This window comes from Cryptotermes secundus, unplaced genomic scaffold (genome assembly GCF_002891405.2).
Source record: "Cryptotermes secundus unplaced genomic scaffold, Csec_1.0 scaffold9396, whole genome shotgun sequence".
Lineage (NCBI taxonomy): Eukaryota > Metazoa > Arthropoda > Insecta > Blattodea > Kalotermitidae > Cryptotermes > Cryptotermes secundus.
This window is the reverse complement of record NW_019733651.1, coordinates 14,596-28,713: the sequence shown is the minus strand read 5'-3', so window position 1 is coordinate 28,713 and position 14,118 is coordinate 14,596. Positions and strand designations below refer to the sequence as shown.

The 14,118-nt window shown below is 42.2% G+C and overlaps 1 protein-coding gene across 2 annotated transcripts; it reads left to right on the top strand.

Moving 5' to 3' along the window:
* Positions 1-13,537, top strand: LOC111868171 (bromodomain-containing protein 8; the record flags this gene model as incomplete). 2 transcript variants are annotated; one of them, XM_023858600.2, is given in 12 exon segments in its annotated part: positions 1-69; positions 1,002-1,102; positions 1,935-2,071; positions 2,348-2,464; positions 3,518-3,746; positions 4,652-4,780; positions 6,812-6,929; positions 7,316-7,424; positions 7,637-8,874; positions 11,747-12,022; positions 12,737-12,877; positions 13,480-13,537. In XM_023858600.2, coding segments are annotated over 12 exon segments (2,707 nt in total), but the record flags the coding sequence as incomplete, so codon positions are not given.
* Between the last annotated feature and the right edge of the window lie 581 nt (positions 13,538-14,118).

Below are 14,118 nucleotides of genomic sequence, written 5' to 3'. Positions count from 1 at the left end.
AGAAGTGGCACAGATCAAGGCAGGACAGGCCGACGACAGGCTCGCGGAGATGTGTCAGCAAATTGAGCAGTGAGTAAAATATCTCATGAAAGACACACTTTCTTTAGGATAGCCATGGGGATTAATGGCTGAGTTTCCTGTCAGCAGGCATTTCTCTTGTTGCTATGCTCTGTCTCAAACATCTTTTAGGTTGTGAGTTCAGATATCAAGACAGCTAATTACATTATCATGATGAAGCATAGAGGGGGAAGCATTATTACCATATCAGGCTCAGGCATGCTGTTGAAAATTTGGGACTTCGGTTCATTAATGTTGCCAGTGAAGGTACAAATTCCCTAAGAGATGTGCTTAGACAGGCCATACCATGTTTGAACTGTGTCTGGGGCGCATGCCAAGCTGTGGGTTCTTTCCATGGAGATAAAAAGCAGACAAACTGTTAAGCTCAGGACTCTGTGCAGTGCTGTGTTGCATTTTTATTTATTTATCTCTATTTTATTCATGAGTACTGGTGGGGCCTTGGCTGTATAGTGTTGAATGGATGATAGTGAACACTGAATTGAAAAGACTGCGAAGGAACAGGTCATGCATAATTGAAGGCACTCCTGGTATTTCCTTGGAAGCACTGATGGAAGCAATGTATCACCTCATGCTAGTCAGTGTCTTGGCCAAGATTTGAACCAGACACCCGATGAATACGAGTCAGAAGAAGCATTTCTGCTTTGTTCTGCTTGTTTGGTGCCAAGGTTTAAAATTCATGGAGCATTACCTCCTCACCTCTGTATACCTTAGGGACACTCTGAAGATATTTTGATGCAAGCTTCATTTCACTGTAATAATTTGAAACGGTGAAAGTGGTGTATGTTGCAGTCACAAAAATAATGTTATATAATTCAGACTATGCAGTTAAGGATGTGTCTATTAAATTTTGTTTTCATAACTGTCTAGTAAATACTGTACACTGAACGTACCCTGATTGTGTTGGGACGTTTCTTTCATGTCAGAGAGGAGAAGCAAAAGGAGCGAGATACAGAGGCACACAAACGATGGCTGCAGGAACGACAGGAAAAGAAGATTGAACTGGAGAGAGCATGGAAGCCTCCAGGTATATGTCAAACAGGACATGAGAACTGCTCTTCACATGTTCGCATTACATAGTTGCAAGTACATTTATTAAGGGTCATTATTCCTGGCTCTCTGCATGTAACAACTCACACCATGCACAGATTTTTATGAAAATTGTCACTGAGGAGTTTAACTAAAATTTATCAACCACTTCTAATGCTGGTTAATCTCACAGAACAGTGACACACTTTACACAAAGATGTATGTGTATTCTTGCACAGATCTTGAGTGTAACTTGTGAAGTATTAAACACAGTGAGAAATGTGTCAAGTAGAAGTTGAGAAAAATTAAACACATTTTATGCCAAAGTGTTGTAGTATTTTACCTAATTTACCTTGTAATGTGAGAACCATTGGGCTGAGTTTTCTACTGATCTGCTGCTTCATCTGTTTGCCATTTGTAAGAGAATATGAACAGTTTTCATTCATGAATTGAAACAGAGAAGCAATAACAAACTGAACACATGAGAATTGTCATATTTTGTATGCATTTCCTAACTTGTTTCCTTTATTTACTGAATCTTCTGTTCAAGATGTATTGCTGATTTTTTCCTTGAGGTGAAAGGTGACGAGCATTAAACTGACCATTCCTCTTCTGTAGTGAAAATTTTGTGTAATGTTCATCAGTAACAGTTTACAGAGTAAAATTGTTTGTATAATAGACTATTGCTGTATCAGAATTAATCATAAGATGTTGATACTTCTGCCATTGTGTATCAACTGATGATGCATCTGCTGTTTTATTGAGTTCTTGCAGAGAATGGATAACATTAAAGAAGCTAGATAAAAGTCCTTGTGATGATTACCTTGCAGTGACCCCAGCGTCACCTCATCGTAAGAAGATTCAGCGTGGACCCGGTGGTAACCGCCGCAATAGCAGCCAATCAGAGCCAAGCAGTGAAGCAGACAGCGCCATGGACAGCCCCTTGAGTGAGCCACTTAATGTTGATGTGAGTTGAATTGAAGGAGTGATTTTCCCAAGGCAGTGTATTTGTCTAAGATCAATTTTTATATGCTAGCCCCACATCTCTCTCTCTCTCTGTCATCCAAGTAGTTATTTTCCAATACCTTTTCTCACCAAAGTTGTGCACTTACTTGTTAGTCCTAGGTTTGTGTCCAGCCCTTTATCATGCTTTGACATTTGACCAGCAGCGTTAGGAGATGAAAATAAATCATACAGTCTTTTACTGTTTATTGTATTCCATTCAATTTGATCATTTTTGCAGGTGATTGGAGATGAAAGTACAGAAGTTTCTGCAGAAGTTAAGCAAGCGGCGCCTACTCCAACTTCGCCATTGTTGACAAGTCTACTCAAGAGCCCATCACCTGCTCCAACAGCTCAGGTAAGAGAAGCTACTGACAGTCTTGTATAATGGCCTACAGAAAAGGCCGTAGGTGACTTGTATCTCTGGGGCATGATGTGGGACACACTTGTACTGAGATATACCTGCCATGCAGAGCACAGAAGCAAAGAGAGGACTCTGCACATGACCTTTATGTAGTGCTTAGTACACTTGCTTCCTTTTGAGAGATCAGATATCAGTCACTTAGAAAAATGCTGGTATATACCAGATGCAAGGTACCAGGAAGAACCCTTCTCAGATTCTCTGTTATTGTCCTCTTCTTTCCCATTCTCGTTTTGTTGTTATCCTTTGTCTCCATCTTCTCCACAGTTATTATTTGTCTCCATTCTGTATCGCCCTCTTTCCCTTCCCCTTCCCCAGTTTCTGTGGATCCCCCTCCTCCCCTTCAGTGCTGTCTCACAGTTGTGAGTGCAGGATCTGAACTGGACAGAAGTTGTTTTCCACGCAGAGTTTGCTTTCCTTGGTAATATTTGCTCTGAAGCACTTAGAAATGTGTGTGAAAGAAAGTAGAGAGTTGTCATTGAAAGTAATACCTTGAGCAGGTCTCATCCCAGCACCCTGACCCTTCAGCTGGTCTGAACCCATTCTGAATGTGGTGGGAAAGCTCCTGTCTGTAACTGAAATTATGTGTATCTTTGGCTACTTCATTGAGTGGCTCAGTCCTGATTATCATAGTCATATGACATGGAGGTGAGCAGTTTGGTCTGGCATTTAGAAGGTACCTGCTTTGAATCCTGTTCAGAAACTGGCTATCCTGACAGGAGTATCATGCTTTTCCTTATTCTTGCCATGCTTATAGGCAGTCCCTAGAAATAGCCACAACTTCCTCCTTCCCCATGCATCCTGATTTGTAATTTCTGCCATATCTCATTTGCAGTGTGTATGTAACCTCTGTAGTTGATTCATATCTATAAAATAACCAGTCTGTAAGTAACTTTCCTTCTCTCTATCAGTGTAAGTTCTACTGCCACCGGGTGAACACCCAATTCCAGTAAAATAATAATTAACCAACATGAACTTCATGTGTTGCAGTCGTCAATCCTGCATTCTGCTATCACAGCAAATCATCGTGCAGGGTCAAACAACCCCACAATTGCCAGCCTTCTGCATTCGTCACCAGGTATTCCCGCACCAGGCGTATTGAGTGTGGCACCTCCACCTGTTACAGTGTCGTCTAGCCTTAAGAATCTGGTGACAAGTGCTATTGGAGCTGCAGGGGCTGAAGACACCCCAAAACCACCCTCTGCATCTCCTGCTGCTGGTGAGTCATCTGCTGTTTTGTGCAGACAAGGGAAGGAAATCTGTCACACATCCTCACACAGATCTTAATGACACCTACCTGCACAACATTCATGCCTTGTTCTGCTAGAATCTGCCTTCTTTCCCACTGGAAACGAATGTTGTTTGCTGTCCACGTTTTTGTTTATGTGATTGTGTAGTATACAGACCCTTTTAATTTTGCTCAGATATTCATCTGTATTCAGCACTGAGAGTAAGGAATGTGTGGATCTTCACCTGTGTGTCTCTTACGCTATTTGACTTTATCCTTGTGTAAGTAAATGTGAAATTATGTTCTGAATGTGTGTGCTAAACTGCACCACATGAGCCCATGTTGTATAAGGGATTTACCTTTCTTTAAATTATAGAGTATTGGGGTATCTGATGTTTGATGAGCTAACAGTACAAACCATATTTCACTGTGTAATCCAAATGCACGATTTTTTGGGATTTGTAAAAATGATCAGGACGGTGTCACTGCGTGAACTCACCACAGAAGTTAACGTTTTCTCCGAAACTCTGTTTAAACCATGTACATATTTAATTGCTTATAGAAGATAATTTATCTTGTTCTTTTTGCTTGCTCTTCACACCATGCTCGTCATATGCACAAGTTGATTACCTATGGCAGGTGTCATCTGTCATTTCACATGGCTGTAAGGTCAGAGTATGACTATTTTCGCAGGTCTCTTTCATATACAGTATATTTCTGCTCACTCTACCCTCCTGCTTGCTTCTGATTTTCCATCTGCTGTTGGTGATGTGTTCAGTTTGTCTGCAATAATTTGGCTAAATGTAAAGCTTGAGAATATCTGCATGTGTGAGCACGAACACGGTTGCATGGGTCATAGTGTGAGCTTACAGTTGTGTGAGCGTGTTTGTCCCCAGGAGCACCCACGCTCTCCATGTTGCTTGAGCTGCCACCTAGCCTACCTGGCAAGCCTCTACCCGAGTTGCCTGTCAGCAGTGTTGCCAAACCTCCCTACCAGCACTTGCCTCCCAGCACCAACAAAGCAGGTAAGCCCAATCTGGGAACACTCTCAGCATACTGTTTGTTAGTCATGACAGTTCACAGCACAGTGCAAGAAATGAATGTGTAATGGAGAGGTCTCAGGTCAAAACCTGAAAATTGAATTTTGTCTGTATTTAGATGCATTTTCGTGTAAATTTAGTTTTGCTTAACAAACATCACTGTTGGCTGGATAGAACCCCTGCATTCTATTCAGTAGGTCCAAGAGTTAAATCTTGTCCTCGAGACTGGCAGTCTTCACCAAAGGTGTTCATGATTTCCCTCAGTTCCTCCAGGAATATGGGATGATGGTGTCTCAAGTTAGGCTGTGTCCATTTCCTTCAGCAATGTTTCTAGGTTCACTAATAATTTTGTCATTTGACATGGTGTAGTCTGAGTTACTGACAGGTTCGTTAAATCCCCGAACCCATATGTACCATAGGAGCTGTGTGTGCAGCATCTTGGAAACATCTTCACAGCTTCTCTCTGTTGAGATACACTGAGACTGTCTTGTCACCTATTGGTTTAACTAAGGACTGCCTGTACCCAGTATAACGCATGCTGTTCTGGCAGACCATGAAGGATATTAATTAAATAATGACATAATATATTTATTTATATCATTTCATTTCCAAAGCGAGGATAGTGTAGTCTGTATAGTGACTGACTATGGGCTGGATGACCAAGGAGTTGGAGTTCAAGTTCCAGTAGGGTGAAGAATTTTCACTTCTCCATGTCTTCCAGACCGGCTCTGGGGTCCACCCAACCTCCTGTCCAATGGGTACCGAGGGCTCTTTCCCTCAGGGTAAAGCGACGGGCGTGAAGCTGACCACTCACCTCCAGCTAGTGCTGAAGTCAATAAAATGTGGATCTATACATCCACTTCTCCATATGCCTTCATGGCGTAGTGCTTAATTAGTTAAGCACAGGAACAACTTTACCTTTTTACCTTACCTGTATTTTATTTCAGTTAATGCATTCTTTTGTCACTCAGCAAAACAGGTCGACTTTTCACAGCATCTCATGCCAGTCATTGGATTGCTTTGGCCATACACTCTTCGTTTGATTGTTTTCCAAGCCATTTTGTTGTTGCCACAGCAGAATCAAAAATATGAAGTCCGTGTTGTGGCTTATTTAGCTTGTTTGCTGATAGCAGTGAAATCAAACGGTAAATCTGACTGTATCAAGGAAAGGTATGGACCCTTTCCAGGTGACAGTTTAATCTCCATGCCATAGCTGAGTTGTGTTCTCTTATATATTCTCTGTAGGTCTGTGATTCACTTATCTGCACTGTAAGCAGCTGCCAAGTAGTGTCTCAGTCGACATTCCCACAAATTCATTGCAGTTGGTGAGGAGCAGAAACGTGCCCTATGTAGACTGCTATATATGGACAGTCTGTATACTTGTTGGGCTACAAGCACGGCTGCTTCCTTTACTTCTGATGTGTCTCGGACAAGTTAATAAGGAAAATAGTCAAAGTGTGATGAAGCTTATACTGTTAATTTTTTCACAGTTTACTTAATTGTGTTGAATATTTAAAAAAAAAATCGGAAATTTTGGGCAGGATATGAACAGGGTGCCCCTCAACAGTTTAAATGTCATTTGAGAAAGAGGGAAGTGTCTGAGTGACTTAGAAACTGGTTTGAGTGCTTCCCTAAACCCTAAATGTATAAAATACTTCTGATTCATATCGGGTCACTATATCCCCTATTTTGTTTGAAGCTCAAATCAGTCTTAATTGAAATTTTACCAGAATGGTTTGAGAAATGTTGGTACCTATGGCTACCTGAATACACATTGCAGAAGACCATAATCTTAGCAGAGTGAAAGCCCTATTTGAGGTTTCTCTGCGAAGCTGTGTATTTGGACACTAAACCAAGGAAAATGTTAAATGGAAGAAATTTTACTTTCAGATTATTGATTTGGAATCATTGAAATTAAATGTTAAATGAGAGGAAACCTTAAATTGAGGAACATTAGTTTGGGATTCCAGTCTGTAGATTATGTTTGTTACCGACTTGTTTCTGTGCCATTTGCAGCAGGGGAGGTGTGCCACCCTCAGCACCAAGAGATGCGAGTGCGCCGCGAAGTTGGCACAGACGAACCCGTCGAAGTTGTGGAAGTGGAGCAGAATTCTGACACAGTGACAGTACCAAAGTATGTGTTCACATACAGTTTCTGTACTTGTACCCTATTCTGTGGGGATGTAACATGTTTTCTCTGGTACCTGATGTTTTGGAGGTGCTTAGTTGGAATCTTGGCTAGAATGCCAGGTTTTTGTTGTAGTTTTCTTCTGTCCCTCCAGAATAGTACTTCAATTTATGCCACAACTGCTCCCTTCTAGTATATCTGTCTGACTGACTGCTAAATTGCTACTGGCCCATGCCAGCAGAATGGACTGGATTGAGCTGGCTCATGTATGATCCAGTGGCAAATGTAATGAACCTTCGGGTTCCACAGAAACAGGGACTTCTCAACCAGATAAAAGGCCATGATGTAAACTAATTATCTCTTAATGAACATTATTTTTGTGATGTTTACAGTTTGCGAGACCAGGTGGTAGGCCTGGAGGTAGTTGTGGAGCCGCAAGATGTGGGGACCCTGAGGCCTCCACACGAACCTTCACAGAAACTGATTGATGAAGAACTCGAGGTATGTAAACCTGGTCCAAGTGGAATATACAGGTTGTTTAAAAAATGTAGTCATAACTTAGAGGAGCATTTGGGGTACAGGATGCAAATACACCTGTTCTCTGAAATTCCTTCGTTGTGCATATTTTTCTGTAAGGTGCCCAAAACATTCGAAGTATCCACTGGTGGTATGCAAACCACAGTTTACTTACAATTTCTTGGATGTCTGTGCAGGCTGTATCACAAGCCATAGCTGATGTTGAGAAGATGGAGAGGGAGGAGCAAGCTAACAGAAAGGCGTTGCTTGAGGCAAAGTCTCACTCAGACACGAAGGAGGCAGATGAGATTCTGTTTCCATCAAAGAACATCTTGGAAGGCGTGAAAATGCTAGTGGAGGTGCCCGCCATGGTCGAGACCTCTGAACCGGAACCGCAGACAGTGGCGGAGGTGATAGAGGTGCCAGCACCAGGGCCCAGTGCTGGTGATCTGGACATCATCATTGTCGATAGCAGCGCCTTGGGTGGACAAGAAGAGGTACTGCCTGACACAGAGCGCCAGATGGTAGAAGTCATTCTTGATGGGAAGAGTGAGCATGGGAAGAAGCAAGACATCGCCAGTGAGGGCGCTGCATCATCTGATCCTCAGGAAACACTCAAGGATAGTGGTGAGAAGGTGACAGTAGAGAGTGAGCCACAGGACAGTCTGACAGAGAATAAACAAGATGATTCATCTAGCACTTGTGATCCTGATAGTGCAGGTGTTAGTGAAATTGTGACTGCAGAATATGACGTTGATCGAGATCTTGGAATGGATGAAGCATCTAGAATTGAGATTGTTGCCATTGAAATTCCTACTTCCAAAGCAGAGGAGAAAGAAATCAGTAAGAGGGATAGAAATGAACAGCTTGATAAAGAGAAGGAACAAAGCATAAAGAGGGAAGGAAATGAGATGGTGGTGGAGAAAGATAATAAACAAGAGACACCTGCCAGTGACAGAGCTGTGAATAGTGGAGAGCGGAAAGATTCAGTAGATAGGTGTGCAGCCACAAAGGACTCAGTGTCTGCTGTAGACTCTGAAGGGCAGTGTTTGGAGAATAGTGAGGTTAAGAAGGACACTGTAAAGAGCGACATGGAAAAAGAAATAGCAGGAGAAAATTTGGAAGATGAAGTTGAAGAAAATGTAGAGAGAGAGGGAGCTGCAGGCAATGAAACAGTTGATGAGCAGTGTGAGAAACAGCAAGAGGATTTGCCAACAGCAGAACCTAAAGAGGGAAGTGTCAATCAGCCCAACGAGACAAAGAAACAAGACACAGAGGGAGAGGAATTGATGACAAAGGTACATGATGTAACAGAGATTGGGGAGGCAGTTGATGAAGATGACTCGCGTGCTGAAAGCAGTGAGGATGAAAAGAAAATCGACAAGAAGGCTTGGTCTGCAGACCACGGGGAGGAAGCTGTTTTGGAGAATGCCAGGTACTATAACTTTTGATGTTTTATCAAATTTATAAGTTATTGATTGTTGAATAATATGATTATGAATGATTTGAAATGTTATGACTGAATGGGTTGATGTAGCAGTAATGCTCTCTATTTGTGTTCAGGAGGTGCTTAGTTTGAATTTTGGTTGGGACATCAACCATCATGACTACAGTTTTTCATGGTTTTCTTCATTCCCTCTCTTGTGCCGTGATGACAGGATTGGTTAAAATAGAATACTAAATTACTACATCAGCCATCTCTCTTTGGCTAATCCCACCACTGCCACCACTTGTTGTGCCAAACTGATTGCGACACAAATATTTCTCTTATAAATCTTATTGCTGACACCAGTTGTTCTGCTGTAGGGGGGGGGGGGTATTAAGTAATTACCAAAAAAACAGTAGTTCACAGTAGTCTACTCTTAGTCGGCTCCTGTCCCTCAGGAGCCTCTCTCCCTTCCTCCAGCTTATTCTTCCTGTGCGGACTGTCGTTGCTCCCTGGTTCCGAGCTCACAGTTCCCATGAGACGTAGGGTAACGCAGGAGCGGTAAGGGGAAGGAGCCTAGTGGGTTGTACCAATGAAGTACATTTCCATCCTACTCTATTTGTCTAGTATCTACATACATACACATACGAGTATATACAGTAGTTAATGCCGACTGCTGTCGGGTTTCACAAGGTTCACATATATTCGTTATCCCTTCTGTACTGACACATGGTACTCTAGCCTGCTCTGTTGCTTATTTAGTCATTGAGTTTGCACTTTAATAATATTACCTTATATTTCATGGCTAATATGAGTAGTTCGACTTACTTGAGAAAGATAAGCAGATGATCATTGCCCACCACCACTTTGTCGGTGCCATGATGGACATAGCCTCCGGCTACACTCCTTGAAAAGATTGTTTGATTACATTTTCCATTTTGATACTTTTGTACTCTGGAATTGATGGCTCATCATCTTCCGGGACGGTGAGCTCCCGCCCCTTTCTGACGCTATTTCTGAGGGTGGCTAGTGCTCATTGGATAGTTACTTCTCACGGCAGCGAATCCCGTTCTGCCAGCCTCTGTCTACTCAGCATTTCTATTTCTCCCAGTGTTTTACCGTCATGAGCTCGCTTACTTCCGCGTTGTCAGCGCGGCTGTACTGAGCCAAAGCATTCTTTTTTTCCAGGCTCTTTCCCTTCTGCGTTTCACAAACATGAACCTTGTGTCAGCATAAAACCTTTTTTACGATCCAAAAACATACTGTCGATGCCCCCATATTACATTTGTAAATTTGGGGCATAGCACCCTCCATGCAAATGCTGAGAAAGTACCACAGTTATGCTATGAGTGCTACCTTCCAAGTCCTTTTCAATTCGTTCATCTATCATACTGTCGTTTGATGCTATATAGTCTATTTTTTTTATTGCTAGTGGGGTGGGACTAAGTCCATTGTACTGTGGCCACCTCTGGCCTATTGTACCAGCCACAGATGATAGGTGAGGGTGATTGTGGAGCAGTTGGTGGAATGAAGATTGGCAGGGGAAATTGAAGTACTTGGAGAAAACCCACCCCAGTGCCACTTTTCCACCACAAATCCCGCTTGACCAGACCCGGGATCGAACCTGGGCCACTGCAGTAGGAAGCCAGTGACTAACCGTGTGAGCTATGGCGTGGCCTGCTGTATATTCTAGCTAGTGACACCACTGTTAGATGCCTCTGCTTTGCTGCAGTATTGATGGCAAGAGAGACCACTGGATCTGTACCTTTATGTTGAAATGAAAGAGGATACTCTCACTTTGCTGTATTTATAAGCTGTGAATGCATTTCAGTTTGTTAGTGAACGTTGCCTGGGAACCCACTCCACGAAACCAAGTGCCAATCAGAAAGCTCCACAATAGAAAGTTCTGCTTTTCATTCAACTTGCACGGCTGGTAGTGGGCTGTACCTTAGCAGAGACAGTCATAGGACAAGGAGTGTTTTAGCTTGAGTTTCATCCAAGCACAAATGGCATTCAGTGCTGGTGCCCCCTCCCCCCACACACAGAATTGCAAAAATTACAAAATAAGGACTCCAGTTTAAATAATCTTAATAGTATGCATCCTGTTGTATGTCATAAACAAGGTACACAAAATGTATCCAAAAGAATGCAACAATATTCTGTATTTAAAACAAAATAGACACTCTTGTATCAACATCTGTTTTTATTGACGCAGCATGTTTTGACCCTTATACAGGGTCATCATCAGGTGTAAAATGGTACCAGATTCAGTTGCTGAATTGCATCTAATTCTTCAGCAAGGATCCTTATTGTGCACTTGAGTGTTTCTAAATGCATTAATTGAGTCTTTCAGTTAAAATTTTGAATACTCTGATAATAAAATTTAAAAATTAGAGACTAAAGATTAAAAGATAAATGTTAAAATTGTTCTAAAATGGAAATGAAGTATTTTGCAATAAATCTCTTGAAAACTTTATGGCCGCTACATATTGACGTGATTTTCTGGTGGTAGAAGCCTGATGATGTCCCAGTGCAAGGGTCAAAACATGTTGTATCAGTAAAAACAAATGTTGATGTGATAGTGTCTACTTTGTTTTAAATACAGAATATTGTTGCATACACTGCATACTTTTGTATACATTTTGTGTACCCAATTTAAATAGTTTTGCCTCTCTTTTGCTTTCTCTTCAGTGAAATTTGATCATGTCTTTATGCAAAATGACAGGAAGCTTTGTGACTTCATTATAGTTAAATTGAATACCATGCTACACTAAAGCAGTAGACTTAAGTTAGTTGCCATTTATTCCTGAAAACTTCATAGCTTTTCATGTGGGTTAGTGTAGTCAAATAACATCACTGAAAATATATGCCCCTCTTACAGCCCACTGGCGAGCGTCACAGGAGGCAAAACATGGAAGGGGGAGGAGGATGATGATGAAGAGGTGGGAGACAAGAAAGAGAAGGGAGCGTCTGATGGACCAAAGCAGTTACCTGACAAGATCGCTGCCACACAGAAAGTAACAGTTAGGGCTGATACCCCATCCACAGAGGATGACAAGACGAATGATGCTGTGGAACCACCACGAAGTAACCGACGGCGGGGCGCCACTGCAACACCTGTTGACTCTGTGCCAAACAGTCCTGCCGCACCTGTCACGTGAGTTGAGATTTCTTGCTTGTTCGGTAGAGGGAGGAATGTTTCTGTCAGTGTCCCTTGAAGATCTGAGTCATAGGCCTCATGAAACATGAGGTCATCTGTGGTTTGTTTTTACAGTATTCTGCATGTTTTATCATGAAATTGCAAAGTACATTTAAAATAAAATTTAGTATGAGTATTGACTGGAGGCTTGTGAACACAGTAATATCCTTTTGAGTTTGATAAGAAGCACAATATTAGTCGAGTGTCTGAGCCACTCTTTGCTTCTCCGGAAGGACTATGTTCCATGTGAATATGTAATTATTGGAACCAGGTGTTGGAAAGTGAATTTCATATCAGTGCACACTTACATGAAGGTCAGACCATGTACGTAGCTGAACGAAGGAAAGTAGGTGAGAAATGTATAGAGAATTTTCTTGAAGAAGTTTCTTTTAAAGGTGCATGCAAAACCAAGAGATAAGTAAGGAAAGAACTGAAGGGGATCACAGTGAAACAAATCATGAGAATACGGACTGAATTAATTTGTCTCATGATTGGATCTAGTGGATGGTTTCAGTGTTAGGGCAGTATGAACCTTGAGGTTCGGTAATCAGAATGTTCTGCCCTGAAGATGGAGGCAGCATGGTTTTCTGAAACGTTGGTGAGTGGCACATCCCACAAGACAGCAATATCCAGGGTGTGGGTGGGTGCTGATAAATTATAATTTGGCTGTAGTGATGAAGACCGTGAATATCGAGCATGGAAGAAGTCCATCATGCTGCTATATGGACGGCTAGCCACTCACAAGTATGCGTCGCTTTTCCTGCGCCCAATCACAGATGACCAGGCCCCAGGCTATAGCAGTATAGTGCACAGGTATGGACTATTTCCTTAAGTATACATGCTGTTATCTTTGTTGTTTGATATTTCTCCTCTGTGTGGGATGTTTACCTCTTCGCCATAGCTCAAGCAGTTAGTTGCTGGCTTCCTACAGCAGCGGCCCGGGTTCGATCCCGGGTCTGCTGAAGTGGGATTTGTGGTGGAGAAAGTGGCGCTGGGCTGGGTTTTCTCTGAGTACTTCAGTTTCCCCTGCCAATCTTCATTCCACCAATTGCTGCATAATCACCCTCACCTATCATCTGGGGCTGGTACAATAGGCCAGAAGTGGCCACAGTACAAGGGACTTAGTCCTACCACACTAGCAATAAAAAAAAAGCCTCCTCTTCTGTCTCTGTCCTTCCAAAGCCCCTCTAAATTTCATCCTGTATTCTGATCAGATTGGTTGAGCATGTCATATGGGCCAATTCCAATGCTTCCTGTACCTGCTGTTACTGTCAACTTCCAAAATCCTGGCTTCATTCCAATCTTACCTATGACTTCATAGGCATGCTGGGCTAATTTTGATTTTTCTAGAAGCCCCATGTTGAGAGGCTAGAGGTCTGCCTGTTTCACCAGTGTAGCTTCTGCCACATTCACAGGGCATGCTATAGACCAGGCTGGAAAGAGATCCACTACAAATGACACAGTGCATCTATAGCATTGCAATCAGCCAACCGAGTTTGGACGTTCCTCCCATCTGGATCTCTCTTTATCAGTAATGAAGTTACCAACTCACAGAGAAGTTCTGTATGATGCGACAGGTTCCTCATGGTTTGCTATAACATTCTACTAGTTATTTCCCTTTGACATAGCCTGCTGTCAGGTATTTAAATAGCTCTAGTGGATCTGACTGATGTTAGCTCTTTCTAATGGATCGAGCATAGTAGATGTGTCCCCCATTAGCTTTTAGATTACTGGACAACAGAGACTCCAGAAACTCAGTAATTCCGAGTGTTATACACCATCATCGGAACTCTTTAGAATCTTCTAGAAGAACTGTATTTCCTGTGTGGTCATGTAATATTTGATACTCTGTATATAGTGAAGGGAAAGTAGACAGTTCTTGAAATTCTTGTTTCATTTATTACTCTCTCTGATGTGGTTTGTCCTTACATGTTTACAAGTCTCATCTTAACCATTGTTAGTGTACTGATGTCTGTCTGTACCTGCTTCAGACCAGCATTTGAGGAATGTATGTACAGACAGTGAATTTCATGTGTGTGGGGGGTGCAGGCCCA